The sequence below is a fragment of the Mytilus californianus genome, unplaced genomic scaffold (assembly GCF_021869535.1).
Source record: "Mytilus californianus isolate M0D057914Y unplaced genomic scaffold, xbMytCali1.0.p SCAF_13, whole genome shotgun sequence".
Taxonomy (NCBI): Eukaryota; Metazoa; Mollusca; class Bivalvia; order Mytilida; family Mytilidae; genus Mytilus; species Mytilus californianus.
In genome coordinates this window covers 37117061-37144327 of record NW_026262615.1, presented here as the reverse complement: position 1 = coordinate 37144327, position 27267 = coordinate 37117061, and the positions used below count along the sequence as shown (strand labels likewise).

The following is a 27267-nucleotide window of genomic DNA, read 5'->3' as shown; positions in this document are numbered from 1 at the left end:
TTCATCTTGTATACGTTTAATCTGCATTATACTTTTTAACATCCAATAACATTTCAAAGTATTTAGTCAACAAAAGTAACGATACGCATCTTAAGTTAACATCCATTATTTATACTAGTCAACAAAAGTAACGATACGCATCTTTATAGATAACATCCATTATTTATACTAGTTAACAAACGTAATGATACGCATCTTCAGATATCGTCCATAACGTATACTAGTCAACAAAAGTAACGATACGCATCTTTAGATAACATCCATAATTTATACTAGTCAACAAAAGTAACGATACGCATCTTTAGATAACATCCATTATTTATACTTGTCAACATAAGTAACGATACACATCTTCAGATATCGTCCATAACTTATACTGTTAACAAACTTAATGATACGCATCTTTAGATAACGTCCATTACTTATACTAGTCAACAAAAGTAACGATACGCATCTTTAGATAATATCCATTAGTTATACTAATCAACAAAGGTAACGATATACATGTTTAGATAACGTCCATGAATTATACCAGTCAACACAAGTAACGATACGTAACTTTGGATAACGTCCATTATTACATTGGTTGCAATGAATTACATTGATTTCCCAGTGCAATAAAAACCGATAATTTCACATGTGAAATAAACGTGGTTATTTCACTCCCCTGACGTTATACAATAGGCGTTGTCAAGACGTTGTCGATAACGTCGGATCAAAACAAATTGTGAATGCGTAGAAAAAGATATAGTTCTACTTTAATTTAAAAAAGAAAAGCCATTTGCCAATGTAATAAAAAAAATAAGTAATCAAAGAATTCAAATATCGAAAAATATTCAACTATGTGTTGTTCGGTCACTCGTTGAATATTTTTCTCTATTTGAATTCTTCGATTAATTATTCTATAATTAGTTATACTAATCAACATAAGTAACGATATGTATCTTTAGATCACGTCAAATAATCATACTAGTCAACAAAAGTAAAGATATGCATCTTTAGTTAATGTCACATCAAAATATGAGTATTCAGTTAAAATCTCCTGTGTGCCTGCTTTTTTTCTCTCAAACTTTTTTTCTATTGAACAACTTTATTCATTTCCTAAACGCATAATTAACATTTACATAAGCACACTCGGAGATAAGGCGCTTGTTTTTCAAATCGTTTTTGTTGAGAGTAACAACTGGCATACAATTAAACTGTTTGAAACCAGCTTTCGTCATCGCTTTGTACACAGTTAGAAAATGTGGAATTCTTTCTGGTGGCGTGTTCTCAAAAATGTGAAACTCGATGTTCATTTGCTTTATCCGGGGAACTAAACCACTTTGTAATATATTTGGAATGACTTCCCATTCATATGATTCTACATCAATTTTCAGCATATCAATAGGTCTCTGAAATATAAAAAAATTGCAATGTTTACATATTCAAATATATCCTATGATGCATTAATATATTTCTGAGTGGCTGTTTCCGGAAGACTCTTCCGAGACGATAACTTGATGTTCCTGCCTGGGGATGGGGGGCGTTATGGGGAGGGGGATTTTGAATATCCTGACCTGGTAAGAGCTAAAATCAAATAAGTATTTGAAGCAACAGATGGAAAGGAAGAGTCAATCCACAAAACATCCACTTACCCCACCACTATACTGTCACCGTATATACTTCGTCGAAAATTTAAACCAACAATGTCTGAAAATTTAAGGCAGCAATTTCTTGTCTCTTTAACCGAGGTTTGAAAAATAGAACCAAAAAATAGAGAATAATTTGGTGCTTAAAAAAATAGAATAGAGACTTATGGGCCAAAATGAAGGAATAGAGAAAATTGGCCTAAATATTTTTAAAATACAGAAATGAAAGACCACATCCAGACCTCTTATATGAATATTGTCTCTTTGACGTATGTCTCAAATTTCTCTTCGTTCATTGGTCAAATTTAAATATCTGAGCCATTTAAGGTTTGTGAACGTAAAACACAAAAACATTTATTTGCTTTTTCATAAAAAAAATACCTAACCGAGATAGAGGTAAATATTTCAGAAGGAAAACACTATATTTCATTTTAGTTCATACTTCGCTGTGGTTTAACTCCTTCAAGAGGTCTCCTAAGGTTCTTATTTTCCATTTCTTCCCAGGATGTTTTTTGACGTAGTCATCTATGCGTGGACTAAAGTCATTCATAGACTTTGAACCCAATCCAATCGGGTAGAAGTGGACACCAGATGGTCTCACGTGTTCACCTGTATATCCCATACTGAAAAATAACAGAATAAGTAGTACGCTCCCTCCATTTATTTCAAAAGCTCGTAATATTCCGTATAGAAATGTTGGCGGCAAATAGTACGAGACCGTTTTTTTCCTGAATATGCTAGACATATTTGCCACTGGAGGATAAACAATCAAAAATAAATTAAGGTATATACGCGGATTAAGTATTTTACATCATTAGTGCAATGTCCACTATTAAAACTTTGTTTATCTATTTCGATGTTATAAAATATCATGCCGTTTCTTTATTGTTATGTTCCTATTACTTATGGAACAACCCAAAATTACGTAGCATTTTGAGCCACACACAGTCGAGTTAAAACAATGTAGTTATCTTCTCTAAAAGAACGTATAGTACGGTTTCACATAAATGAGGGTCTGGATGTGGGGGGAGTGAGGGGTCTTCATTTCTGCATTCTTTAATTGTTAGGCCATTTTACTCTAATCTTTATTTTGATTGACCCATTATTCTCTATTCTTTGTATTTTAACACCGCATTATTCTCTATTTTTTGGCCTACTAATTCTCTATTCTTTAATCTGTTTGCCCTTTTTCTGTACCTTGTGCCCATTGTTCTCTACTTTTTTTACCTTGTTTTCTCTATTGTTTTTTTTTTTGCCCTAGCTTTTTGTACATGGTGCCTATTATTCTCTTTTTTTGTTGGCCTACTTTTCTCTATTGTTTAATGTTTGCCATGTTCTGTGTCTTGTGCCCATGATTCTCTATTTGTTTGGCCTACTTTTCTCTATTTTTTATTTGTTTGCCCTTTTTCTGAACCTTGTGCCCATTATTCTCTATTTTTTATGGCTTACTTTTCTCTATTGTTTAATTTGTTTGCCTTTTTTCTGTACCTTGTGCCATTATTCTTTTTTATTTTTTGTCCTACTTTTCTCTATTGTTTATTTTTTTGCTATTTATCTGTACCTTGTGCCCATTATATATCCTTTTGGGGGCCTACCTTTCTCTATTGTTTAATTTGTTTGCCCTTTATCTGTTCTGTATTGCCATTTTTCATTATTTTTTTGGCCTACTTTTCTCTGTTGTTTATTTTTTTTCCTTAAGTGTACTTTGTGCCCATTATTCTCTATTTTTTGGCCTACTTTTCTCTATTGTTTAAATTTGTTTGTCCTTTATCTGTTCCTTGTGTCCATTATTCTCTATTTTTTGGCCTACTTTTCTCTATTGTTTAATTTTTTCCCCTTTGTCTATGCCTTGTGTCCATTATTCTCTATTTTAGGCCTACTTTTCTCAATTGTTTACAAATGAATTGATCTCAGGAATTATTTGTCTATATCTACAACACACCCCTCCCCATGGAGGGACGAGGGCTTTTTTAACGAAAGTATATTAAGAATATATGATTAATTAAAACTTAAACATGAAAGTGGACATATACCGGGCGGGATTTTGCTTGATTTTCATAAGTTGGAGACAATCTTTCGATCAGTTAAATTCAGGTCGGGAGCTGGCATGTCAGTTACTGTTAGTAGTTCTTTGTTAATTTATAAATCATTGTCATTTTGCTTAGTTTATTCTGTTACCTATTCTAACATCGGGCTCGGACTTCTTTTAAACTGAGTTTTACTGTGCGTATTTCTGTGTGTTTGTTTATTCTACATTGTCTAGAGGTATAGGGGGAGGGTTGAAATCTCACAAAACATGTTTAACCCAGTCCAATGTATGCTCCTGTTCCAAGTCAGGAGTCTCTGTCCTTTGTTAGTCGTGTATATTTTTTTAAATTTTGGTTCATTTATATGTTTCGAAGTTTAATGTGACGTCAATTTTCGCTGAACTAGAACACTTCTTTGTTTAAGGGCCAGCTGAACCCAACCCCCGAGTGCAGGATTTTCTTTCTGTGTTGAAGACCCATTGGTGTCCTTGGGCTGATGTTTGCTCTTTGCGTGGTCCGGCTATTTAACGTGCTAGTTCACAAGGTAACAGTCTGCAGGAAGACTTGTCACCCTACCCAGACACATTATTCTGACTACCATCCGACCAGCCTTTGATCTTACTCTTTAATGCTGTACGATTAAGCAGCAGATCATAATTTTCAAGTCTTTCGTTTGACCCAGTCTGGGTAAAACCCACAACATCCAACACGACCACAAGACCATGGAGACGGATGGAAATAGAAAGAAAAATATTTATACGTTCGAGCTTCTCAAAATTAGCAAAATATAATATTAATATTATAAGTCCGTATTTAGAAAATAACGTTCGTTTTCAAAATTCTAAATCTTGTTTTTACAAATTTGAAAATGGTAAAAAATATTTGGACAAAAGTTTTGAAAGGTCGACAGTTTGGCTTATAGATTTTGTCCCTAGTCTACAGTTTGAACTAATAATAAGTGTCAATTAATTTTACGATTTTATTAATTAATTTCAGAAACATATACACAGTTGTCCAATTGAGTTATCTGAAATTAGGTACTTATGAAAAGAAATTCACCCATCATCTTAATTCGCATTATAGCTCCAAGTTCTCTGATGAGCTTGTTTCATTTCGTCTTTCATACGTGCTTTTCAAGCGATAAATATTTGCAGTAAAATGGGAAAAACGGAAAAATAAAACTACATGTACAAATATATCCAAGCTTATGTGTTATAACATACCTAGGATCGAAAGCAAAGACATCACATCCTAGTTTAGCCATTGCATCATCAAAACTCCACTGGTTGTTAATGCTGAAAAGTTAAACACATTTACTAGTAGTTACACACAAAACACATTTAATTGCACACAAATCACACGTAATTGCACTCAATTTATACACTATAGGATATATTCCCGTATGATATACTTAGTAGTAAAAACAAGTATTTGTTTTTGTGTTAAACAATCAATGACAATCGTTTTGTTTCAGCCATTCATGATGATATCGACATCAAGCATGAGTGACAGGATTTATAAAACCCCAAAAATCTGTATTACGTCATACAGACGTAAAACGTTCGTTTTACGTAAAATAAAAATGAAATAAAGTGTATATGATTTGGCTTTTTCAATGTCACCCACCGTACAACAAATGGAAGTATTTAACGACCTTGACTGGATATACATCCCTCGCACGATCGGCTCGGTGCCCGAAGGCGTTTGGTGAGCGTTTAAATAATTTTGTGCCATCGGTCAGGAACAGGTGGAGGACGCCATTTTGGTAGGCCGCCATCTAGGTTTTGTAAGTTGTTTTGGTTTTTCTTTTGTTGACTATTTTGATGTTATGTCTTCACAACGGCTGCTTTCAGGGCCAGATTGGTCAGCTTGGCAGCCCGCTAACCTCGATGATGGAGTACTGGTAGATGAGTCTCGGACGTAGTATTAACGATGACAGGAAGCATTATCGGGACCAAAGTCGTGAGACAGTGAAATGGTGGTCCATCATCTAACACCTAGGATAGAGCCCTCGGACGTCACTGACCCACCGTACAAAACCTTCAACCAATATATAGTCCCTCGAGTAGATCTAGAGATCTCGGAATTATATTGGTGGCTCGGGTTTACAAGGGTGTGATATGATATTGAAGATCATTGAAAAAGCCATGTAAGATTGTTTACATAATATAACAACAGCGTCTCATGGAAGTGAATTAAACTGCGAAACACGTATGGTGCCGCAGCTTTTTTTGATAGAAAAATCGCATTTTTTAAGGGTACTCTATGATTCCGGAATTTTCGAAATATAATGAATGGAGAACACCCCTTGCTTAATTTTGCACAGAAAATGTTGCTCATCACAGAGAGTTCCCTCTAAATTTCTCTCTATTTCTACACCAATAGCCAATACTCCTTTCTCACTATTTCAATTTTGTTTTCTAATTATCAGGGCAGCAGAAAATAAATTTACTTCTACCTATTATCTTTGGATGTAAAATCCAGGTGACTCTAGGCATTTATAATTACTTCCTTTTAACCATTTGTAGATCGGCGCACAGCAAACAAAATAAAGACTAGGTTGCAGTCAAAAAATCATTTATATGTTGGAACATATTTGCCTTTTGATAAAACATATGTGTTTTTAATAATACGAATGTTTATTAATTATCAAGTATAATGATAACGCAATAATATAATTCATGTTTTTAGACGGGCCTTGTATGCGTTGTGTGTGTAGTGTGATAATAAATCTGGGAAAAGTTTATTAATACATAATGTCCCAAATTAAATTGATTATTTCTGAACGTTTATCACGTGATATTTTGTATTTCAATTATAGCCTGGGAAAATGTCGGAAAGCACGAAGAAAATTGAACAAAAGGATTTTTCTGTCAATGATATTTAATTCCATAAATTAATACTACCAGACCAAGAGAATATTCATCATTAAAATTATTAAGTTTAAACTGATACTAGATTTATCCTTGATAGAATATAATTTAAAATGTTATGTATACGTGTATTATGTCCTACAGCTTAGAACAGAAAGTACATTTATGAGAATTATATGCATAATATGAGCACCAATGAACAAGGAAGCGTACACAGAAGTTAGTAACTGAATTTTAAACGGTAGTGAATGAAAAAATACTTGTATGATTTCACTTCACACGGATTTTAAATCCTTGCATCTCACAAAAAAACGAAATTAATATTTTACAATAATCATAAAAAAAGTTTAAGTACTACGTTAATTCTTTTATGCTTATTTGGTATAGATTTATAAGTCACTGTTTATATTTTGTGTATAGCAATATAGTCATATAGTGGAAATTAAGACTTTAAAGAGAGATTGATTTGATAAATAAAATGTAAATCAGAAAATACATGACGTTTGTGTTTATTGATAATGATTATATTATTAAGTTTAGTAGTTTTGCCACGGGTTCTCACTTCACATGGGAATTGGACTTTGAATTTATTTATACAACATCTACCATGAGTACAGACAGCTTCAATAACGAGTATACGAATAATTGAAGGCATTCAGAAAACAAAATATGAAGATATGATAGTTAAAATAAATACATGATCCAGATTATAAAGCAAACTGAGTGCTTAAATTTATATTGCGATTCGTTTGCGCAATTTGCATTAGACGTCCGGTTTGCAGAAACTGGGATTTGCAATAGGATTATGAAAAAATGATGTACACTCCCAAAAATCAATAAATAAAATGTTTGATCCTTAAAATATAAATTCAAATAGTAGCTGTATATACACTTTTCTATTTACAACTATCTAACATTGCTTTCGATTGACTTGTGCAAGAATCTACATACAACTACATATTTTAATAAAGGTGTTTTAACATAATTGATATCTTATTCTAATAACTGTCAATTATTTCAAATCAAAAGCAAACACAAATTCAACAACAATTTTGGTGACCAGTCAGCGGCCTCTGGTTCACGTGTTGCTTTTCTTTTTTTAAAGAATGCAACTTGTTTGTTTGTTTTGTTGTTGTTTTTGTTTTCGTCGAGATCAGATATAGATTTTAGATAAAGAGAAAAAGACAGAGGAAAATAATTTGATTTCTTGTATCAGTTAAAACTTACCCAAATGAATAAACTAGACAGGGTTTCAGTACTACAAATGGACTGGTATTGCAATCGAACTTCACATGTCCCCTCTCTACTTTGTTTTGGCAAAAATAATCGTCTTCCCTCAAATCTCTTAAATAAAAAAAAATCGACATTTTCAAATGTTAATGTATGTCTAACCTCGGCATTTTATCAGCCATGCTCACATTAACCGTGGCGGATTCAGAAATTTTCATAACGGGGGGGGGGGGGGGGAGGGGGGGAGGGGGGGGGGGGGCTACTGACTTCCTAAGAGGTGGCCCGCTCCAGTCATGCTACAAGGATTCCCTAAATAATCAACCATTTTTTTCCCACAAAAGGGAGGAGCCCGGGCAATCTGGAAAACCATCTAAATCCGCCTCTGATTAACATGCGCAACAGTCAAGGAAGAACAATGCACTCTTGTCAGCAAAACGCAAACAGCAAAAAAAGATGTTCGATTGACACAGAGCAAAAAAAAACTGCTTTGTAGTTCTGATACTTTGTTTGAGCATTGTAGATTTAAAAACATTTATTAAACCAGATAAAATCAATGTGTCCGATCTCCTGGTTCTTACATTTCTCGGTAGAACAAAAAGATTCAAAATTTATACGCGCTCTTTTTTTTTACATTAAATATAGAATTTTCAAAGCGGTATTGCACCCCCTCCCGAAAAAAAACACACCTGCACACACAATGTATGAAATACAATATATGTTGTTAACAAGGCAAATTTTGGAGAGAAAAAAAAAACTGGAGTTTGCCATTGAATATACGTACTGCCTGTACGAAATGAGACGCCTGTAAATGACACGGAAACCAGGCGTAGAAATAATTCTTTATCCTGGCGTCATTGCAGTGTTTAAGGAATGCATGTCAAGGCGGAAACCAGGCGGAAACCAAGCGTAACTGAGGCGGAAACCAGGCGTAAAATTAGGCGTAATATTTAAATGAGTACGCCTGGTCGACAGAAAACCAGGCGTAATATGCAAATGAGTACGCCTGGTCAATAAATAATCCTGGCGTAATATCCTTACATAATACTATACTTAATTAAAATCAGTGTATTACCCTAGCTGTGTACTTTGTGTATTTGATACAAACTAGTACTGTTGTTTAAATTTCTCATTGTTTGACATAAAACTTGAAATAACAACCATTGAAGAAGCTATATAAATAAATAAATATTAGACAGACACTGGCTCAAATAAGTTTAAGTTTAAACAAGAATTATATGACAATTAATTTTTCTTGAAATAAAACTAGCATTTTGACTAAGTTGTTTAAAAAATTAATGTCATTTGAACTAAAAAAAAAAAACAATGATAATACTGCAATTTAACTTGTGAAAGATTTAAATGTTATTATCCAGAAATTGAATTAATGTTAAAAAAATAAAAAAACTTAATAACATAGTTACTCACACTTATTATTTACCACGTATACTAGATCTTCTGTCCTTTCATTTCACAATTTTCATTCATCAATTCCAAAAAGCACAAAAAAAGGTAATTTCTCCTGAATATATCAAGCTGTGATATTATAATCCAACTCTTCCAAGCTAATACCAGAGAGCCAAATTTTGAAAAAATTTCCCATGATCCTTTAAGCATAGCATTATGGGTATTATGATTTACGCCCTTCCAACAGTTTTACGCCCTTAGGAAAATTAACGCCTTGCTTAATTCAATTTACGCCAGGTTAACCACTTTTTTCTACGCCTGTAAGTGCTACAAATTTACGTACGGGTAGTATAAAAATATATGATGAATAAAAGTAAAAGTAAAAATATCGGTTGCTCGTCTCTTTTGATAACCGAGTAAATCTATGCAACATTAAAATAACTAAAGGCGTGACCTAAATGTTATTTACTTGAATGAAACCCACACAAAACGAATGCGATATTAAAAAGTCCTTTTACAAACCTCGCTAACTCTTCAAAAGCCTCGATCCAGTTTGTCGTTTCATTGGTTTTTTTACGGTCATTCATGTCAACTTTTAAACCATTGCCTATAAAAAAAATCCGGTATGACAAATTAAATTCAATACATTTTATGTGTAATGTTTAAGATGCCGAATGTCTGTGTAAAGTGGAAAACTGAAACAGAATGTGAAAATAGTAATAGGGATAAACAATGTTGCATCAGCAAGACACTGAAAAAAGCAATCGGCAATCCTCGGGTGAATCCGCTACTATCTGGAGGAACGGAATTGGCAGAGTTGTGACGAGTGTGAAAATAGGACAAAAATGGAGGATGAAACGGAGAGGAACGATTGTTTTTTTTTCTATCCCGAAGAAGATATTGCTAATATTATTTTAATTTTCACATATAAAAGTTTTTCTTTAACATTGTGATAAACTAGATGTACAATGTTTCTTTATGGTACAGATTTGAACAGCCCTTGTAATCAAGCTGTTAAATCATTATAGATCTTACCGTTTTGTTTTTTCGATTCTTGTAGTTTTGAAACGGCATTAAAATGCTGTGTTGTGGTTGTTGCCAGCTTTCTATCGTTTTGTTCTTTTGATTCTTGTAGTTTGGAAACGTCATTAATCTGCTGTGTTGTGGTCGTTGCCAGCATCTTACCGTTTTTAATCTTTGATTCATGTTGTTTGAACACATTATTTAGCTTCTGTGACGTGGTGGTTGCCAGTGTGTGGCGAACTATAAAACCCTGGGTTCTAGCTTTAATTGTGTATTCAGGTGCTTTTTCTAAAAAAGATACATGATTTGTACAGAATTTTTGTACAGGTTGTCAGCTCTGAAAGCGACATTAGCTGTCAAGTTAGTGCATACCGAATAGATTCAAATTTTGAAATATTGATTTATAACATACTGAAACGTATCAGAATTACAAAACATTCAATTAAGGAAGCAATAAACAATGCGTGGACTCTTTGTATATTTCTGGTAATGACTTAATATGGGGAAAATAGCTCTGTTTGGTTGTAAGGTCCAAAATTAAGTGTCACATGGATATGTGTTCTTGAAGGCTACATTCATAGATAATTCAGTCTTGCTTCGTCTTTATAACGTTAATTATATCCATAACTGTCACATTCAAATAAATATTGATATATAACTATAACAAAATAAATCCGAGAAATAGTGTACGCACTATAAATGAACAGTCAAAATTCTTGTGATCTCCATTGTAAAGGAGAAGGTTCGAAAAGGACCAAAAATTGTTCTTAAAATTTCAAATTAGTAAATTACAACAACTTTTTATTTCATAAATTTCAAAGCTACTTGATACATTTACGCATCTTGTATTTCGTGCGTTTTTTTGAACTTGATGCCATCTAATTATCCATCGACACGACCTCCAAAAATTACCGATGGGCATGAAAGGACAAGGTATGATAAGGGGCATTTTTGGCCCCCTCTTCAAATGACTTCATATTCAATCCATCATTAGTCTATGCATAATGACTTAAAAAAATGTTGAACATTTTTTGTTAATGTGATTGTTTCGTTGCCTAGCAACGGATTTTATGAAAATAAACTATGATATCCATCTTTAATACAATTGCCCTAGGAAAAGACTTCTGAATCCATTAAAATGAAAGATAATGTGTTACCAAACACTTGAATATTTATTATTGTTGGATCTATCATTTAACGAAGTTCTAAACAGCAACCTAGCAACCCCAATGTTGCCTAGTGACCACACAAAAGGACTTTTTTTATCCAATGCTATTAATAAAAAAATGAAAAATTCAAATATTTTCATACAACTCATATTAAGTCGACTCCTATATTGATATATTTATTAACCATGTTTGCATTAAAGACAAAAATGTTTATGTATCTATATAACCCTTCATATCAACCCGAGTTTTCCTTAGCAACGCATAGTTCGTTTTAAGTTAATAGTTGAAGAACATTTCAAAAGGTGTTTTAATATCACTGAGTGTAATCTTTAAGCTTGAAATGTGGAAATAAAGGATATTTATCAGTACCTTTAGTGCAGATGTGCAATTTTATTATAATTCTTAATTAAATGTTTCCATGGTAACACAGGAACGTATCAATGATATAATATTTTGCTTAGCAACCATCGCAAATCAGATATATTAATATTGATATATATCTAAGTATGTATTTTCATATAAAAGAGAGACAGCAGATACCTATTTTTTTTAGTTTTGCATACTGTATAATAATCCGAGATTCTTTGCTGCTAACAGCAGCCTAATGACATGTATACCCTCCCACCCCCACCCCGTTTTCACAATGTTTATTTTTTTCTCTATTGTTATTTGCAAAAAAATGTTTGATCAATTGTGCATGATCTGATGAATAGACAATTCATGGCTACAAGGTTTCAATTAATTTCTTTAATTTTTTTTTCGCCCACAGATTGAGTAGTTCAACTTAAATAAATGGAGAATGTGTCCATAGGGATAAGCATTGTGTACAAGTTTCATAACATTTGGTTGAAGCAAAAGCTAAAGTTAGGGAACGGAAACGAAAAAATCAGCAATTTTTCCATTAGTAAAGGGACATAACTCTTGGACAGGAAAAGTGGCGCCACCAAAATTCAAACTCTATCTGTGTTTTGTGATAAAGAGCAATGTGTATAAGTTTCATATCATTTGGTAGAGACAAACTAAAGTTAGAAAACGGAAACGAAAAATTCAGCATTTTTTCCTTTTGCAAAAAAGCATAACTCTAAGATGGTAAAAGTGACGCCACCAAAATCGAATTTGACCTGTGTTTTGTGGTAATAAGCATTGTGTATAAGTTTCATAAAATTTGATTGAGGCAAACTAAAGTTAGAGATCGGAAACCAATTTTGGAACGTACAGACGGACGGACGGACGGGCGTACGTACGTATGTATAGACGTACAAGGGTACAACTTAATGACCGCTCCGCTACAGCGGGGGCATAAAAATCATAGGACGGATGCATGCCCTTTACCTCTGACGCGGGGCACAAAAAAATAGTTGAGAATTATTAGAATAGAAATTATTGATGTGTAAACTTGGCTGCTGACTTTCAAACTTTACATAAACGTCCATTTTATTAATCTTCTTAGTTGTAAAATAAATCTTATGCAGTAAAAAGTAGTACCATTCATATTATTTCGAACATTGAGTAAATTGGTGCATAATGTACAGTGTGATTGTTAAATTGATCTACATATTGATATTTTTTAACTGGGGCCGAGAGGATAGGGGCGGTGACTTTGCGTTCTTTTACAGTTTTTTTTATCTAAGTCAAAAGATGAATATATCATGAAAAAATAGAATAATAACATATTTATCTCTGGGCAATCCGGAAAATGATAGGAGTCTAGTGGTGGTTTTAGTCATTTTGTTCAATGCATTAATTATAAAAAAGAAGATGTTGTATGATTGCCAATGAGACAACTCTCCACAAAAGACCAAAATGACACAGAAATTGTTATAGGTCACCGCACGGCCTTCAACAATGATCAAAGCCCATACCGCTTTGTCAGCTATAAAAGGCCACGAAATAATAATGTTAAACAATTCAGACGAGAAAACCAACGGCCTATTCTATGCACAAAAAATGAACGATAATTAAATATGTAACACATAAACAAACGACAACCACTGAATTGCAGGCTCCTGACTTGGGACAGGCACATACATAGTGAATGTGGCGGGGTTAAACATGTTAGCGGGATCCCAACCCTCCCCTAACCTGGGACTGTGGTGTAACAGTAAAACATAAGATCGAACTATAACAAGAGTGTACACGCTGAAATGTCTCGCCTTCTTTACTTACCATTGATTTTATGTTGATAGTCCTAAATAGAAAGCTTTACTACAAGTAACACATAAACTTAACATGATCCAGGAAAATGAGGTCAAGGTCAGATAAACCAAACGAGAAATACATGTACACCTTACAATCATTCAATAAACCAAACATAGTTGACCTATTGCTGGTTTCTAAGAAACAGTCTTAACCAAGAAAACTTAACATTGACCAATGAACCATGAAAATGAGGTCAAGGTCAGGTGCACCTTGCCAGACAGACATGTATACCTTACAATCAATTTATGCATTAAATATAGTTGACCTATTGCTTTTAGTATCTAAGAAACAAACTTAACCATGAAAACTAAACATTAACCAATGAACCATGAAAATGAGGTCAAGGTCAGATGATACTTGCCAGACAGACATATACACCTTACAATCCTTCCATACAACAAGTATAGTTGATCTATTGCTTATAGTTGAAGAAAAATAGACCAAAACACAAAAACTTAACACTGAGAAATGAATCGTGAAAATGAGGTCAAGGTCAAATAAAACCTACGAGACTGACATGTACATCATAAAATATTTCCATACACCAAAAATAGTTGACCTATTGCATATAGTATGAGAAAAAAAGACCAAAACTCAAAAACTTAACTTGACCACTGAACCATGAAAATGAGGTCAAGTTCGATGACACCTACCAGTTGGACATGTACACCTTACAATCATTCCATATACCAAATATAGTAGACCTACTGCTTATAGTATCTGATATATGGTTTTGACCACCAAAACTTAACCTTGTTCACCGATCCATGAAATGAGGTCGAGGTCAAAAGAAAATTGTCTGACGGGCATGAGGACCTTGCAAGGTACGCACATACTAAATATAGTTATCCTATTACTCATAATAAGAAAGAAATTAACATTACAAAAAAAGTTTCTTTTTTTTCAAGTAGTTACTGAACCATGAAAATGAGGTCAAGGACAATGGACATATGACAGACGGAAACTTCGTAACCTAAGACATCTATATACAAAGTATGAAGCATCCAGGTCTTCTAGCTTCTAAAATATAAAGCTTTTAAGAAGTTAGCTAACGCCGCCGCCGCCGCCGCCGGATCACTATCCCTATGTCGAGCTTTCTGCGACAAAAGTCGCAGGCTCGACAAAAATCAGTTGAAAAAGGCTTAACTCATCAGATGGATAAAAATACAAATACCACAAATAAGTGGACGTGGTCGGGTACTTGTACATCCCAACAACAAAAAGACACCACACCTATTTGTTCCTCATTATCTAACAGGTCCATTGTGTGCCTCTTTTAAGTAAAGAAATTTCTTTTCTACATCCCTTCAGAAGATACACAAAATACAAGTTTAATATACATCGTTTAAAATTGGAATCGACTGAATAGGGAATGTGTCAAAAAGACAATTTGTTTCTTTTACAAAATATAGTTATATTATCCTTGTATGGATTATCAAGTCACATATAGCAACTTCTTTTTTTTTTATTAGAGAAAAGATTCTAAAAAAGAAAAAGTGAAAAGAAATAAAAAAGAATAAAATAGTCGCAGAAAAGAAAGTATTATTTTTTTGTTAACTGAAACTTCTATAATGTTGTAATGTCAGCTTTTTTGGAAGTAACAGTTGATCAGCTTATATACGAGTAAACGCATGCATCTGCAATGTATCTTCGGATCTTGAAAGTCGGCCTGTGTTGAGATTTATATATAGTCTTATATTTGACTTTGTATTTTCCCAAAGGTTTACAATATTTGCATACACTTTATTAATGTTTCAAAATTATATCTAAACCTTACAGCATTTCTTTTTAAGACATGTTATATATTTGAAATATTTATCATTTATTTAATGAGTTTAGATTTTTTATCTTTGAAATTATCTAAAAAGAAGTATTTCAAATAATTTCCTTTAAAATCCATTGACAGGGGAGGTAATCTCGGTTCTAATTTTGTTTCCACGTGAAATCGGTTTAAATTTCCAGTTGCATTTCATTTACGCATGTACACGGATAAAAAGGGTTATAATTTAATTGGGTCAACATTCATTTAATTTGGTTAAATGTACAGTTTGCTGGTTGTTCGTTGACAGTGTCCCTTTAAAAAATATTGCAAAATCACATGTTCCTTTACTTTCCCCGACTTCAGAAATAACATAAACATGATAAAGAACGAACATTTTTTTTTTCTTCCCGGCATTGAAGTTTTGTAACTCAATCAAGATCACTGTGTATCATCGCCACCGGAAATTGGGTACTAACGAAGCGGAGAGAAATGGGAAAAAAAAGTAAACAAGGTAAGAATTCATTCAATTTAAAGCATTTCTAATGATTTGACGAGGGTACCGCTTAAGAAATGATTTTCTGATATATAATTCTTTAAATTATTAGGCCGATAAGTACAAAATTAAGACAAGATTTTGTGTTATACTCCAAAGATTGCCACTTAGTACCTGAAAATTTCGAGGTCGATTGTCCTCTGTCGCCCCATTGGCAAGATATTCAACTGTTTTTCATTATTTTTCCAGACACGTTTTTAGATTATGATAGTGTGACATCATATTGACTGAAATCTGTTGTCATAAAGATGTTTTTAAAGAATATGGACCAAAACATTGTTTGTTTATTGTACGGCGAATTGCAGGACGTTGTACGGCGAATTGCAAAATAACAACTTTTGGCTGTACGGCGTCTTGCAATATATTGTAATTTAAAGATGAAAATAATCACTGTTTAGATAATATCAAGTGACGAAATTTTGGCTATATCAAAGCTTTACCGGCTTACAAATATACAAAATAAACTACTTATCAAATATTATTAAATATATGCCGTTAATTTCGTTCAGAAGTCGTCGTTGCGTACCTCTATTTGACTTTGTGTTTTTAAAAACAAAAAGGTTTTTTTCAACCATATTATCCTAAATACATTCATATATCGTTATAATACTAACGACTGTTGTCTTATTTGTTGTCAGGGTGAAATTTTGTAAGTTCAATAAAAAAAACCGACCATTCATCTTTTGTTGGTGCTGTTTTTTTTTTTTTTTAAATATAAACAGTGGAGATGTTGTATGATTGCAAATAAGATAACTATCCACCAGGGTCAAATAAAGTGTATGTAAGCAATTATATGCTATCGAAAAATCGTACCTTACAGTCGGCTATAAAAAGCCCCGACATGAAAATTGTGGAAGGATTCAACAAGAAAACTAACGGCCTAACTCATAACAAAACAATTTACGAAAAATAACAAATATGATAGAGATGAACCAACGACAACCACCAAACTACAGGCTCGTGGCTTCGGACAGACACATAAAGAATGTGCTGGGTTAAATAGATATAGGAAGATGTGGTATGAGTGCCAATGAGACAACTCTCCATCCAAGTCACAATTTATGAAAGTAAACCATTATAGGTCAAGGTACGGTCTTCAACATTGTTTATTGTTTATTTTTTTAAATTTCTGAAATGAATAATTTGTTAAAAGAAAAGTGAAGAAAATACTTTGTTTTCATTGAAAATTAGGAGAAATAAATCATGAATTGTGTTTCGAATTAATTTTCTTGTTTCTTATTGAAAATATAAGATTGTATTTTTTTTTTTAGTTTAAGTAAATTCATTCAATCTTTTTATTTACAGGGAGAAAATAATAAAAGACTGTTGCTAAGGCTGTTTGGCCTTAACTTAAATGAGTAGATGGAGGGGTAGTGAAAAGGAGTGTATTCGTCCGAATTTTCATTGTTACAGTAGTACATTTTCATGATTACTATGTATAATATTTCTCAGTAAATTTTAATGTGATATTGTGCCAATTAAAATTATATAATTAATACACGTAAGACTTGCATTTGCCTTAAAAGACATAGCAGTACGTGATTATTTGTTTTCAAACACACCTTCTCTGTTTTGAAACTTATAAAGAAATGGATATCTGTTTGGTTGAATATAAATGTGAATTCATAGAGTTTCAAAATCAAAAGTAAGCCCTATTTTTGTGTGTGTGTGTAAATAATCAAATCTTTAGATAGATGCTAAAATTAAAATCATTTTTCTTAATAAGAAGAAAAAAGTGCAACTTAAGCACGCATGAATGTAAAAAGGTGTACCCGACTTATTCGTTCACGATAAGAATTTACCGATTTTGGTATTTTAACAAAACTGTTTACGAGGGCAAATAAATAAATGAACGCTATCAAATTAACATTTAAATTTACGTGGATTTTTCCAAAAGAATTTATGAGTATGCACCATCAGGATTCAAAAATATTTCAACCTGTCCTTATTAGATGTTATTTCATTATAATTCTTTAAACTTACAAGTCGAAGATGCTAGCTTTTGTGAATTGTATTAATAAGTATATAATATTAAGATGACAACCAAAAAAACTTCATACAAGGTCATCTTTATTCTCAAGTAGAAAGTTTATATAAATAGTTTATGCCGTAGCCACAGCCGGATTTGTATCTCTTGTATCGGATTCTTCTTTCATTCTTTCCAAAAATGATTAATCTAAGGTTAATATTTTTTTTAATTTAAACAGTGTTAGCCACCGAGCTTGTCCATTTCTTACTATATAGAGATGATGTTTTTTTTTAGAAAATTAATGTTCTTTATTCTAATATATTGGCTGTATCTGCCTTTTACAAATAAGACAATAACATTAATTGAAAAAGGAGACGTGGAATGGTTTTCACTGAGAGGACTTTCAAACAAAGTCCAAATGAAATAGATTTGACCAACTATTGGTTACTATACACTTCACAATGAACAAAACCCATACCGTATCAAAATTGCCTGATTTATGACAAAATCATAAACAAATATGTCAGGCAGCAACTTACGACCGCCGCTATATTACATGTTCCTGACCAGGGACAGACACATATATATTGAGGCGGACTTAAACATGTTTGTGAGCACTCAAACCTCCCTTAACATGGTGCCGTGGTGTAGCAATACAACATTTTTTTTGCAGAGAATGATAATTCATTTATATTTCATTTTATCTGAAAGTTGAAAGAGAATTCATTCACTTAATGGTTCTAAATATTCAATGCGGAAAAATTCTCCTACCATTACCTCCTTCCTCCCCTCCACCCACAACTTATCCCCGAAATGTTCATCACTTATATGCAAATGCTGACTAATGTTGTATGGTTAAAACATTTGGTTGAGGCAATCTAAAGTTTTAGAACATATATATAGAAACAACAGCTTTAGCTTTTTTTCATTTATAAAAGGGCATAACTCAAGAACGGTATCAGTGACGCTACCCAATTTATAACTTGATCTGTGTTTTGTGGTGATAAGCATTTCGTGTAAGTTTTAAAACATTTGGTTAAGGCATACTAAAGTTAGAGAACGGAAACCAATTATTGGGACTTTCTGAACGGACGGGAGAGACGGGTCGGACGGACATGGGTAACATTTAACGCTACGTCAGGGCAGAACAACAGGTCAGTAAAACAGTGACATGCCTTTCCGAAAGTTACAACATTTGCCAGCTTTTGTATATGCCGTATTCATTTTGTATACATCAGGTATGTAAAAGATGTAATAGGACTGTGTTCAAGCCTTATATTGTGTATATATATCTTAAATGGTGTCAAGCGAATTGTATCAAATGCATAATTAGATATTTGAACCTTATACTTTATTTTCTTAAAAATACGGCAAATAAATATTTTGAAATTAGCAAGTTGCCATACAGTTGAAAACAAGTTGCCATACAGTAAATTTGTCAACATGAGCAAGTTGCCGTACCCTAGACTTTATATTTTATGGTCTATATTCTTTAAAAACGTTCATTTTGACAACAAATTTCAGTAAATATGATGCCACACTATAATAATCTAAAAAGTGTCTGGAAAAATAATGAAAAACAGTTGAATATCTTGCCAATGGGGCGACAGAGGACGATCGACCTCGAAATTTTCAGGTACTAAATGGCAAGTTCTTGAGTATAACACAAAATCTTGTCTTAATTTTGTACTTATCGGCCTAATAATTTAAAGAATTATATATCAGAAAATCATTTCTTAAGCGGTACCCTCGTCAAATCAGTAGAAATGCTTTAAATTGAATGAATTCTTACCTTGTTTACTTTTTTTCCCCATTTCTCTCCGCTTCGTTAGTACCCAATTTCCGGTGGCGATGATACACAGTGAAGATCACCTTAGTTAAAATAAGATACTCGAGCAGATTCGGAAATGCAAGTTCGTTCCGGTCCTTGGTTCACATATTATCGACTTATGCGTAAAAACAAGGAATTTTCAGTGTAGAATTATTGAATTTTGAACATGAACGGACGCGAGTACCACAAATATATTTGAAACAGTAAATTATTTCCTTACAACAAACAACACATTGAAATATCTTCGTGGTACTTGCGTCCGCTCATAGTTAAAAATTGCTCAAACGGACGCAAACACTTCTGATTATCATAAAATTTACGTCTTTTAACAGAAAGAGAGGGGTATTTAATAATTTTCACACACAGAAAAAGAAAAGTTATATTGATTTTTTGTAAGATGAGACACTATTCTTTTTAGAAATAGCCATGTTTCTTGGATATTATTCATTCTAATTTCAACGAAAATAGGGGGCCAGTTGCAATAGCTTATCGTACCTTGTCCTTTCGATATTAATTTAAATATAGACAGATATGGATTCTGAGACACGGTTTATCACTTCCAATAGTAAAATGACGAATTTCATAGTACTTTTTTGTGGGCCGAATCAGTCAATAAAATCGGTCTCTCCCAGTTTAATCTTTTTATGTCATATTTGTTTTCACTGTACATGCGGAGCCAAAGAGCAATGATAAATCTATCTTTAACTGATGTCACATTATAGGTCGCATGCATACGGGTCCAAATGATGTCGAATCAATGTCATACAAGACAATTATATATCAGCAAAGTCTGTGAGCCTATTTTCACAAAGTTGAACCAAACTGCTAATAGTGAATTATTATTCAATGTTTCGTTCTTGTAAATGCTTGAAAAAAAAATACTATAATGTTTCAACTTGAACTGTCAAAATCGTAGCTAATACCATTTTAACATAATTGGATAAAACTAGCACACAGTTTTTAAAATATATTATCACTGATTTGCATGACTACATGCTATAGCCTTAAACATAACACTCAGAACTTAATAAGTACATTATACGATATTTTGTGGACTTGTAGAATCTTCTATGAATAGAATTTAACCAAAACTGGTGTCATAAGTTGTAGCTTTATGCCAAACAGGACAGTACCTAATATATGGTTAAATAACTATGATTGAAAGTTTTCCTGCCGAAGGTCGGTTAATCTCTCCCGGCTTCCTCCACCAATAAAAACTGACTGTCACGATATAGCCTATAGTACTGAAAGTGGCGTTAAACGTCAACAAACAATCAATCAGTCTTAAAGATAGGTTGAAAATATGTAGATGTGAGAGTATAATATCAAACTGGTTAATTAGTTAAGATAAACTTGTATCACCTGGTGAAAGGCATACGGCTTTCAATATATAAAATAACACATAGCTGAGAGGGTGATAGAGCAGATTGTTACCCCGAGAAAACATTGTCAACTGAGGCGAAGCCAAGGTTGACAATGTCTTTTCGAGGGGTAACAATCTGCTCTAGCACCCTCTCAGCTATGTGTTATTTAATTTATTATACTGAATGTTCTGCTTTTACTGTCTATTTAATTTCAAATTCAAAGTAGTAAACTATGTCGTCTTGTACATAACAACCATCCGTATTTAATAAAGTGCACACTTGATCAAGCGTCTCCATGAATGCCATTACCGGGTAATAGAGTAAATTAACACCCTTGTATTAGCCAATCAAAATATGGCATTTTAACGTGAAGTATAATAATATATACTGTCAGTCTGTTAATTTGTTGAATTCGCCACACAGCAGATCTTTTTTTCTCATTGCTTAATATTTTCGTGGAAGATTTCCATACACGGGAGGAAAGTTGAGAATTTGGGCCATTTGACAGAAGAAAATACTTTACCTATATTTGCAGTTGACGAGAAAAGACCTCTACATTTATCCGTCCCATTAACAGTAAGCAGAATAATAAACGCTCCCAGAATTGCCACAATAATAAATCTTTGAAAATTGCTAAGCGTGCACCTGCTGGTATGTCGATGCTGCATCTCGATTTCTTTCTGTGTCTTCATAGTGTCTACAATAATAATCATACAAATACAATATACTAATAATAATAATAATAATAATAATAATAATAATAATAATAATATTAATTGATTGATTGGTGTTTAACGCCACTTTCAGCACTATTGTGCTATTTCGTGACGGTCAGTTTTTATTGCATGGTGGACGAAGCCGGAGTGCTGGGAGAGAACAACCGACCTTCGGCATGAAAACTCACAATTTTGGTCAATTAAGGTTCATGTGGACCCTTTTGATTTTATTTATCTGGGGCATGCAATACCTTATAAAATTTCCAGATACACAGGTTTGTCTGTACGCTGAGTAAATTTTTGAGGTTAAAATACAGCCATTTTAGCCAAAGGGTCCACGTGAATTTTAAGATTGGAGTTGAGCGCACCTTCCACGAGCGGGATTCGAACTCACAACCTCAAGCTAGTGATGCAGTAGTTGAATTACTTGGACCACTTGGCCATTTCCAAACTCAAGGTAATTTACAACCCGGTTAACGTTGAAATAAGGATCTGACAATGCTCCTTTCTATTTTCTGTTTGCACGTCCTCTTAGGGATCCTCTGGTTTTTTCGTAATGATACACAAAAAATTCAAAATTTTCATTAGCTAATATGATAATTACCCGAACAGAAAGTAGAACGAAGTGTTGTCTGATCCTTATAAGCAAAGCGTGGGCACAGGATCTGTATTTGAATCAGACTAGCGTATGTAGTCGTTGGATTTTTATGTGACGTACATCTACTTTTATTCAATACAGTACTATAATGCATGGGGCTTTGGATGCAGGTTCTTCGATCCTTCGTTCTTGACTTGTTGGTCCATTTTTCTCTATTCTTTAAACATAGCACTTAAGGTGGCTCGGGAGTCTTCCTCCATTTTGGATTTTGAAATAGCAGATAACGTTGGTCTAGATCTTTGATGAAATGTGCAAATTTTGAGAGTAGTATGTAATTCATGTGTAAGACTTTTGATGTAAATATAGAAAATTGTGGGTTTTATCATAATTACGGCTGTATTTTTTTTTTAAAATACCTGATTTGTGTTTGATTAATTTTTTTTCAACTTTTCCAAATAAGGGGAGATAACTCAGATAAAGTAATTTTTATAATAGAAAGTGTTGTGAGTTTACCTATTTTAATCTGTAGCAAGAAAACAAGTTCGGTGACCCCATTTTTTCTTTTTCTTATCTGAAAGCATGTTATAAGAGCTATCTTCTCACATTTTATCTTAAAATTCTATCATGTAGTTTTCTTTTTATCACACACAATTTGATTTCAATGCATAATCTATACAAAATCTGACGATTTTGCACAATCTGTAGCGTGAAAAAAAGTCCGGTGACCCATGCTTTTTATTATATTTTTGAAAAAAGCATGATGAAAACTTCATTATGACAAATTATTAAAAAATTCTATCAGTTTTAATTAAGACGCCCCAGCCACCTTAATTACAACTGTCAGATTTTGGTATTTGGTATTGTTTATGTTAGAGACTGTATTACGCAAAATGAAATACTGCTTTGTATTTAATATGAAAAAGTTTCAAGACTATACACGCATTCAGAAAAGATGAAGGATCTGTACTGTACAGAAAAACTTGTTATAAACACAGCAAGAACATCTCTAGAGAGAATGACATCAATGGCAGTTTCTGAGTTTATATAGAAAAAAAAACAAAAACAAAGCAAAATGAAAACACAAGAGGCCCTGTTCTCATAGTTTGTTTATGATACTTATAAATCTGACTTTTTACACTTTCCAGCTTGTCCCTCCTTTGTTTTCTTCAATCAAGTAACAAAAATGTAGTAAATTCACAAATAATATAAAACCACTATAAATGAAATATAGATTGAAACATGGAAAAATTATATTGACAATATAATACTTTCGTGATTGAAAGAAGGTGAAAAAAACTTTATTATTTAGAATTTGAAATTTACTGTTAACTTAATCAGGTAGTTTGATATGCTTTTAGTGGATAAATAAAAGGGTATGTTTAGGTGTCAGATCACCAATTTAGAACGTATGTAAAAGACGCCCTTCCCTGACAAGAAATAGTGCTTTTGATGTCATTGTTTACTTAAACTAAACCAAAATTTACGGAAATGAAACTTTTGTTGAAGAGAAATATATGTAGACCATTTTGAGCCAAAATTTACTTGTCCATGAATTTGCATTAAAAATTGAGTATCGCTGCGCTCCAAAGTATGCTTATTTAAGATTTCCAGAAAACAAAGAGTTATTTTTAGCAGTACTTGTCTTTCGAACGTTAATATTTTCTTACAAGACTTTAAGCATAGGTTGATAATTGGCATGTAGAAAGATGATACTTGTACAATTCAGGATATACCTGGTTTCTATGAAGTTAAACTTGAGGTAAAATATTTAAAAAGCTATGAAATTTGCAAAATTTGGTTGAATAGATAAGGATTTTGAATTGGTGGTCTGACACCTGCATACGGTATATACACTTGTATGTCAATAAGACCGTAACCCATAACAAAAGCAACCAAAAATATCATCTATAGATTCACAAACGGTCTTCAAAAATGGACAAAATTCTGACGCAATGTCAAGCTCTGAACTGTCCAAAAATGTTGATTATTCATCAAAGATTTAAGTTGAGATTTGTTTCATGTATTACTAAGAGAAAGTTAATATAAAAAATACTGCATGAGATGTGGTATGATTCAATTAGATACCTATCCAATATAAGTCATCGAAAGGCCTTCAACAATAAGCAAAACCTTGCCGTATAGTAAGCTATAAAAAATCATGACATGAAAAAATGCGAAACAAACAATTGCCATGAATTATGCTAATATTTAATAAAGCATTGCGGTACAATAGTCAATGTAAAAATAAGAATAAAAAGAAAAGAATCTAAGCAATAGAAGTATTCTTGACACAAATACATTTAACAATATAATGGACCGTCGATAATCGACACATTTATTTAACACTAAAATTCATTAAATTACCCGGCTTCGTAAACAATAAATTCATCAGGGATACCAGGATTAAAATTTTGTATTTGCGCCAGAAGCTCGTTTCGTCTACAAAAGACTCATCAGTGACGCTCGAATAAAAAAAGGGTTAAAAAGGCCAAACAAAGTACGAAGTTGAAGAGCATTGAGGACCAAACATTCCTTAAAGTTTTGCCAAATACAGCTATTCCTGAGGTAAAAAAAGCCTGAGTATTTCAAAAATTCGAAGTTTTGTCAACCGTTATTTATATAATTATGAACAAAACACATTTACAAAAATGTAACTTACAATTGTCATAGTTCTTATGGAAACCGAGTGTATTCATCAACTGCACATATATATTTTTAGTTCAAATCCGTGAATTTGTAAACTATACATGGTTAAATGCCAGGATGTCCGTTTTACAAGGACGGATTATATGTGGATTAGTTGACCATTATACTTAAGGATATTTAGTTTTGTCACGTGATTTATGTGAATGAAGTGTTGGTTCATAATATTATTATTATTTTAGTTTTTTTTTCAATTTTATTTCTTTTTTTTTTTCAAATCACATAAAATAAAGTATACATAGTCAAAAAAGTTATTGTTTTAAAGTGCAGAAAAGACGATGTCATTTTTATATATAAAATGTTTCTTAAGTAAATGATAAGATGAAACCAAACGTTTCGGTCGGTGACAATCCATATAGTGAATACCGTCAGTTGCAGACATAAAATTAAATATAAATATTTGTCTTCAGGCCATATACTTTGACTCTTAAGGATGTACTTAGGTGAAATTAAAAAATCTATAATTTCAAATTGATATTAATTATAAGTCAAAAGAGCTTTAGTTAAGGAACAAAATAAGCTAAAAATATTGATATGTTGTTGACACAGGCACTTGTCTCTGAAATAAAATCCTATATACCTTAGTATTAAAATAAGGTATATAGGAATTTTTAACAGAGACAAGTGCCTGTGGTTATGGAGCTCCTTTTCGAAATATTTAATTTTTAAAAAAATTGCGGGAAAAGGCGGACTAGAACTTTTGCATTATATTTGCATAGGCATTATGTAGGTCTTGAATCGTATAACAAGAAATCTAGAATCTGCTTAAATTTTGGTAACGACCTTTGTATAAGCTATTGAATTCTTCTATGAAAAGAAAAGTGTATGACATAGGGCAAAATATTTCACCCTGTATCTAACAAAAATTCCTAAACCTGATACAAGTACATCCTTAATTTTGTTTTATGACAAAAGTTCCTTAAACACATTAATTGAAGAAATAAATACATTGACTGCCGGTGATTTGAAAATTTGGAAAATAACCAACGAGAACCACTATTAATGTGTGACAAGATTCTATGTGAGGGAATTCGGCGTTTACTTTAAACTTACTTTATACAATGAATCAAAGAGATTACGATCGTTTGTTGTATTTTAAGAAAAAAAAATTTTTTTTGTGTTTCTTTGTATTATTTCTTAACAAATTTCAACTTTGTTGCAAATAATCTAGTTGATTTTTGAATCCCAAACTTTCTGCTTTAAAATACGCTCTTGAGAGATCGGGAAAATATGCCAATACAGACATATACCTAGGTTTTCGTAATTCCAGCAAATTTTTTATTCACTATTGTTTGGTTGTAATAACAATAAACTATCCTTAAATTTGTCATTTTCCCCAATCAAATTTACTCCTACCACTTTGTTTGTTTTCTACTGCAATAAACTATATTTGAATTATTTTTTCACTGTAGAATTTCGATCAGAGAATAAAATAAGACTTTAAAAAAAGAAAACAGGATTCACTATGAATAGCGAGAATCAAACTGGGGTGAAATATTTCCAGGAAAAAGGGAAATATGCAGACCGTACTTTGACCTATAATGGTTTACTTTTATAAATTTTGACTTGGATGGTGAGTTGTCTCTTTACCACTCATACCACGTCTTCTTATATCTATTGTCATGTGTAGTCCAATTATTATGACGTTTTGTACGGCTTTTTCATATTTTGTTAGCCTTTCTAGACGTAATATATATTTGGTGTAGGTCATTTGTGGATTTACTACATTTTTGCTGCTTGATTGAAAGAAACAAAGGAGGGACAAGCTGGAAAGTATAAAATGTCAGATTTACAAGTATCTTTTATTTATTTACTATAATTTTATAACAGTCTTTTAAATAGATTGTTATTTTGAAACAGAGTAGCGAAGTAACATCCTTAAATAGAACTTTTATCAAATAGCTAAAAAAAAAAGACCCCAAATTAATTGCAATATGGTGCACGAACAAATAAAGTAAAAGTATACAAGTCGGTTTATTCCCGATCGTCCCACTTTTTAAAATTTTAGAGTTCTGATTGTCCCGCATGAAAAGTTCTTATTGTCCCACATAAAAAGTTCTGATTGTTCCACGTTATTTTATGAAGTAAAATGTTCTTAAAGGTTCATTCCCTCTATTCCCACTTTTTATAAATCTGGTAAGAAAAGTTAATATTTCATGTGGGAATAGGGGGAAAACTTGTGCAAACAAAGGATTATACTGTACAAACATTTTTT

The 27267-nt window shown here is 32.6% G+C and overlaps 1 protein-coding gene across 1 annotated transcript; it reads right to left on the bottom strand.

Moving 5' to 3' along the window:
- On the bottom strand, positions 1-25105 carry LOC127723597 (uncharacterized). Its single transcript, XM_052230288.1, has 8 exons — positions 25009-25105; positions 21559-21732; positions 10201-10476; positions 9688-9772; positions 7759-7875; positions 4882-4953; positions 2074-2254; positions 1-1394 (listed from the first exon to the last, which is right to left on the bottom strand). Exons 1-8 carry the CDS (start codon positions 25043-25045, stop codon positions 1095-1097), a joined length of 1242 nt encoding a protein of 413 aa, XP_052086248.1. The 5' UTR covers positions 25046-25105; the 3' UTR covers positions 1-1094.
- Between the last annotated feature and the right edge of the window lie 2162 nt (positions 25106-27267).